At 38.4% G+C, this 6,625-nt stretch overlaps 1 protein-coding gene across 2 annotated transcripts in view; it reads left to right on the top strand.

The window, feature by feature from the left end:
- The window catches only part of RGS17 (regulator of G protein signaling 17), a 76,272-nt gene that overhangs the window by 61,737 nt on the left and 7,910 nt on the right, over positions 1-6,625 (top strand). The window contains exon 3 of one of the 2 annotated variants that reach the window (XM_056344621.1): positions 6,014-6,091. In XM_056344621.1, the coding sequence (XP_056200596.1) occupies positions 6,014-6,091 (78 nt within the window). Of the gene's footprint in view, positions 1-6,001; positions 6,092-6,625 lie in introns of both variants that reach the window. The other variant, XM_056344620.1, reaches the window with a different exon arrangement.

Raw genomic sequence — 6,625 nt, 5'->3', positions numbered from 1 at the left:
GAGATTAACATAGCTGTGTTGTTCTTTATTAATAGATCATGATAATATTGCAGTTATTTTTCATTATTACTGCTTTACAGTTAGCAAAACCATTATGCTCCTCTGTTCATAAACAAACAGCCCTGACTAGTTTTCACTGCCATAAGACTTAAGTATTCCAGCTGTCAGGAAAAACAAGGTGTCAGAAAAAAAATATCTTTGGTTTCATAGAAGAAATTGAAGAGTGACAATATAGTTGTCTATTGCATGATCATACAGCATACAGGGACCACATCCATCTCTGACTTCTATCAGAGCCTGCTTCAGCATGTAGGAGTAAGCTTGTGAACAGAGCTGTGCAAACAGTTGTTTTTCGAAGACTGACTTGAACCACAGAACTGAAGACAGTCTAGTCAGATTGAACCATAATCAAAAATGAAAAAGATGCTGGCATGCACTTTTTCTGTATCTGAATTAAAACCAGAAAAATCACATTTGTGTTCATATAGCATGTTTTAAGCCAGCCACTTATAATATAAATAAAGGCATCAAAGAGCTTGGAGACGGGCAGGGGCACAACTACTCTGCGTTGAAGAGTGAAGGTATTTATCCAGCTGGTGAAAGATACAGGGTTGGTGCCCATCTTTGTCTCAGGTGGTTTTCAAAACTGGCTTCCCCTTACTTTAGGAAAATGCACTGATCTTATCATCTTGTTTTCAGGCTCTGCCCTCAATGATGTGTTTTATATAAAATGCTTAAAAGTATTCATTACATGATGATTTGCCAGTAAGTTAAGAGTTGCCCATTTCTGCCTTGAGTTTTCTGTTATTTTCGTCGAACTGGAATAGCTTCATCAGAATAGCTTGAAAGACATCTACCCCACCGCATTCCCACAGGAACGGTTCTTTCAAATCCCGAACGAGTGCACTAACCTGCTTGTTTAAAGGAGGGGATTTCCTCCTCCAAATGACCCTGTTTGGTAAATTCAGCCTGTGTTTGTCAACACTTTAGGTGAATGGCCATTTTACATCATCTTCCAGTGGAATTTTAAAATCACAATGAAATCTTGATCTCTTGTGGTTTTTGAGAGGGTGGGAATTGTGGTTTTTTAAGAAAGCCTCCACTTAATCTGCATCTACTAAATCACCATTATTTAAGTTATGGCAGTCCTGCCTGTAGCTCTCTTGCACTGGAAGCTGGATGCAAGCATCAAAAAAATGCTTCTTGGCTTTTGGACCTCTGCCTTAAAAATATTTTGTCTCTTGGTCTGTTGATAATAAAAATTCCTAGGAGTAGGATAAGGTGAAGAGCAGTGCCAGTGTGATACACTCTTTCAAAGGGTAGATCAGTGAAAGAAACATGTCAGAACATCTATTATCCAGAGTATCTTAGATTGATTTTAATCTGAAAACCGAATCCTGCCTTTAGATTATGTATGTGCAACTGACTTCGCGTGGCCTTTGGGCTGGAATAGGGAAGGTTTTTGTGTTACAGTGGTGGCTGAAGGGCTCATGGCCCTACTGTGTGACATACACCGATTCAGCCTAAAATGTAATCTTTGCCCTGCAGGGCCTAGCATCTACAAACTTCAGCCAAGAAGTAGGAATTGAGCACAGATCTGAATGGCAACCCAGTAGCCTACCAACTAGTTCAGAGCATCCCAGTTTGATTTCTACTCCTTACCTTCATAGTAGCACAAAAAACACACGTAAGGCAAGACGCTTTAATTCTCAGGTTGTCTTCAATGCCAGACATAATTGCAAAATACTGTGATGATATATGGCATATGATGCACATAACTGAGAAAATACCTGAGTGAATAGTAACTGGTGTTAGTCTTGTATGGGCAGAATATTAATCTTAGCACCTGCCACATCGGCATAGTTTTCTTGCCATAGTGATAACAGGAATTTCACCGATTCACCTGATTTAGGCTACTGATACATGAAAATCTGACCCTTGGAAAGCAATTAAAGACTATTTGATTACTGGATATACAGAGAATGAAAGATCAGCTCCAAGCTCTATATTATTTTCAGTTTCTTAATGGCAGTAGAAAGTAGGGATGCTATGCAACATTTTTAAAAAGGCTAAAACCACTGGCTGGAAACACCTGGAGGAAAAGTCAGTGAGATTTTTGCTCTTAAGTAGTCCAACTCTCTTGATGATTTTATCCAGTTACCTTGGCTTTTTTACCATGCACCACTGCCCTGCAATACTGATTTAGTTAAGTAATTACTCAATGGGACAATTATTTAATTGCTGAACATGAATATTAACAGCTGAATAATAGTGGCTAAATAAATAAAGATTGGTTTTCTGAATCCCAGTAGATCCTCCAAAAACACATCAGCTAGGAACTTGGAACAGTTTAACCTTATATGTGGTAATGTGTTGAATTTGTATACTTCTTCAAGTAGTCATTAGCATTACTCCCTGGTCATTAGCATTTTTACTTTAAAAGTCTGTGAAGTTGCAAAGTAGAAATGCACTAACTCCAAACAGAAACTAGCCATAATAATACTATTACAGTAGTTACAGAAACAATCGTTTTTGTAGAAGTCAGGAACAAGATATGTGTGAAAGGTACATCAAGCTCAGGCCACCTGGGTTTACTGAAGTACTTTTTACCATACCCTCCAGAGCAATAAAATCAGCATAAAAATAGGCAGAACTAACTTTCCATGGGAACAGAAAACAAACCAGTGCTTGTGCTTTCCACTTAAACTCTCTCTTTTTCAAAGCATTAGAACTTTTGTTGGTTTTGCTTTTATCATCGGTAATTTATGTCTCTAAATTTTAAAGATATCTGCAGGAGGTACTCCAGCTAATAAATAATAATGGTACCATATATGTTACTTTACATCAAATGTCTCTCCAGAATACCTCCCTTTCATTCAACTACTTTTTGATAAGGCATGTCAGCCATTTCCTCTTCTTAAAGACTTAACTAAGTAAAGATCATTTTGTTAATCTTTATCCTGTTACTTTTCCTCTGTTTAGCTTTACACTATACAGCATAATTGTTTTGACATAATCAGCTAGCTTCCACGATGGAATTATATGTCAAGGACACCAACTTCAGATGTGCAGAGTGCTTTTGCTGCTGAGGGCTGCTTGAATTCCACTGAGAAATGTGAGCAGACAGGGTATTTTCAACTGAAGATAGCAACATAGTAAATAGCAATGCAGTGTGGTCATCTTGAGGTAAAAGGTAGCAATCTGTTATTGTGATCAGTTATTTAAAGGCTGCTTTCAAATTAGCTTTGCAGTCACAAATGTGCAAATATTTAAATTTTTTTCTAAGTAAACATGAACCAGTTCCTTGAGTGAAAACAGAATATGTCTGAATTGGATGTACTTCTGTATAAAAATGATGGTTTCTTTCACAGCAAAAACATATCAGAAGTAATGTATCCAATGGAACTCCAGCTTTGACAGATGCAGATAAATAAAAGTTGAAATGTAGTGCTAGTGTTTATCACTGGAAACATAATGCAGAATTTAGGCCAAGATGTATTATAAATTTAGCACAGTTTTAAATACAATATCCAAAATTGAGAAATTGTTCCAACCAAGTATAACACTTCTTTCTTTAGAGTCTTCCCTGTTTTGCAACTCTGACTAACTTCAGCCATTGAACTCCAGCTATGAATGGTGAGATGAAGAAATTAGGGTCAAGTGTGTGCCTTGCATTATCAGTCTGATATAGGTACCAGAAAACTGCACGCTACACTCTGGGACCACCAGCTGAACTTTTTGCTGAGATGTAGTCTTGTAGGAAATCAAATGCATAGGGCCTATCTGTTGCTCCTTTGATATAAAAGTACAATGAAGTTAACCTGACTTTCTTTTCATTTTCCTGTTTCTCTTTCTTACTTACCACACACTGCTTAGGTTCCACCTTCATCAGCCCATGTTTGTTTTCCTAAGTTTAGCAGAGATTTTGCATGAGCAAAACAAACAGTATTTGATCCCAGACATCAAATTAAATTAGCAGTGTAGATTAGCTGCTCTCAGATGAGTCACTTTCTACTTCCAGTAAGGCTCTGCATCCAAATCTTGGATGTCTACTGCCCAACAAGCAAATTACCTCGGTGCATTTTAACTGTTGTTCATGTGATGGAGGAAAGAAAATGGGCAGCTTCATTCTCTTTTGGACAGTCTCAGGTGAACACCCCGTTACATTCCAACCTACACAAGCCATTTCCTCCTTCCATGGCGTTACTCTTCCATGGAACCAAAAGACACTCAGGTCTCCACATCCAGCAGAGAAGACAAATGCTGCTCTCCCTATGGACTGCAAAGGAGGGAGGGAGGGAGAAAGAGAAGTTTTGTGCCTTCCCTGCTTCTCCCTCACCCCAACTTTGTGCTCCAGCCATATTCAATGTGATCCTAAGCAGTTACATGTGTGGACTTAAAGATTACAAGACAGAAAGTGGATGGTCCTTTTTTTTTCTCCTCCTGTATACGGAACTCCCACTGGCTTTCCTGGGAGCTCCCTCTATAGACTGACAAGCAACAGGTCAGAGGAGATGGAAAGGCTTTTTACCTGCCAACCCCAGAGTTCAGGATGTGTTGTTTCTCCTGCAGCGGTTGATGACACCCTAACACCTTAGCAGCACTGGAGCTGCATTCCTACGCTGTAACAGGGGAAGCAGGACCAAGGGCCTGAACTAAGGTCTTGGCAGGTAAGTGAAGGAGCAACCAGTATCAAACAGCTTCATTTGAAAGTGTACGTCTTTGTAATGTTTAAGTCTTAATATGTGCTCTGCTTTACCTGGGAGCTTAAACTTCCACTTCTCAGAGAGTATTTGAGATCACCTCTTAACTCAGCCAAATGCTTGAAAAAATGTTGAAGAAACTCATAAATGCAGAGGGGCTAGAAAGAAAGGTTACTTGTGCTAAAAACACCTCGAAGCTAGGATTTCTTCTTAGATCTGAGCAGAAGTAATTCAGGTTAGTGGGGGAGGGAGAAGCTTCATGCTACCAACACGTTTTTGTATATTGCTGCTGAGGATGATTGAAAGCATCATTGTATGGTCCTCAATATTCAAAATATGAGCTCTCCTGAGACTGGGAGGGGGGAACTTTGCTTGGTTGCTTGTCTTCTCTCAATTGGACACATAGGTAACACCTGATAAAGGGAGATCTCCATCTCCTTACTATGTTCCACTTCTTAATTATTGGAACGAAGTTTCTAATATGAATACTTATGTCATTCAAAAGGTGATTTATTACATTAGTTATCAGGAATTGTGTTCTTGCTGACAATACCATGTTCCAGAACATTCACAAGGAGCACACACAGAGGAATTCACTACCACTAAAGCAAATTCAATTAAAAAGGTATTTGCATAAAAATGTGTGATGATAGTTACCAGCTCAAAAAAAGAAGGGAAAAAAAATTAAAAACATCCTTACATAAAGGAAGTCTTTCTTTTTCTGTCTTGTGGTAAGATGAGGGTAATGGACACCTTTCTGCTGAGAGGCCAGTAAGTTTTACTTTTTGGAACGAAAAGCAAATTTAGATCAGAGGAGGAAATCATAAGAGGCAGCCTCACACTGCGTTCTGTATCTGAGCCATCTACTGCCACCATATCCAGGAGACAAAAAAGGGAACGTTCATAAAGAATGAACAACCATCCAGAACTGGTGGGGCACCAAAGCCTCATCAATTTCCAGTTCAGATATTCTCATCCCTTCTACCTTTATTCTTACTAGTATTCTCAATTTACTAAGTCAAATCACTCAAAAAGTGACCTCTAAGTTTGTGTCCATCTTTCAGTGGATAAACTGTGAGCTTGTAAGAAATTACACATACTAATAGCACCTGTTAATTAATATTCATCAGAATTAAAGGGAAAAGCCATTATCAAAAATTTCTTTCCACAATTTTATGGGCAAGAGTGCAAAATGAATGTTTCAATATGTTTATAACTTTTAGAAGTTTACAATTACTATAGTCATTGTTTTAAATTAACTTTCTCTAGACAAAATAAAGTGTTGTACTACATTGCAGCCTCACTGTTAGGAATGAAGATAGAGGAGACAGTGCAGGAAGGCCAACACATACGACCAAAATGGAGAGTATCCAAGTCATAGAAGAATGGTAAGTTGGTCAAACTATTGTCTAGTAAATGTTTTTAATTTGCCTATAAGTAATAGCAAGAATTGTCTTGGGTTTTATGCTTTGGAAATGTCCTTTTGACTACTTTTCCTCAAAAAAAATCTACACAAAAGGAAGCAAAATCTGTCCTGACAATGCAATGCCAGCAGAGACATTCAGAAGGCAGGCTCACTTACAGTTTCTTATTTGTGGGGAAGAACTGTGGGGAGGAATGGGAGGTGCATGAGTGGTTCCACAGACCTGTAAGAAGCCTCTGCTACCTGTGGAATCATTTTCTTCTGTTTATCCAGACAAGAAGAAAAACTAATGGTCACAAGGGTACTTCACAGTCAGATTTTTAACATGGCTACCTTTCATAAAACAGCTTGGAGTATGGTTTCACTGGAATTAACCAAGGAAACACATACCTTGAAAAACTAAAAGTCTGAGCTTCTGTTTCTGTCTGAAACTTGGGCCCCTGTTTATTGAGTTGAGAAAAACACTAATCTATTATCAGTGTCCTTGAATTCTCTAATT

The sequence above is a fragment of the Falco biarmicus genome, chromosome 6 (assembly GCF_023638135.1).
Source record: "Falco biarmicus isolate bFalBia1 chromosome 6, bFalBia1.pri, whole genome shotgun sequence".
Lineage (NCBI taxonomy): Eukaryota > Metazoa > Chordata > Aves > Falconiformes > Falconidae > Falco > Falco biarmicus.
This window is presented reverse-complemented; position numbering and strand designations above follow the sequence as displayed.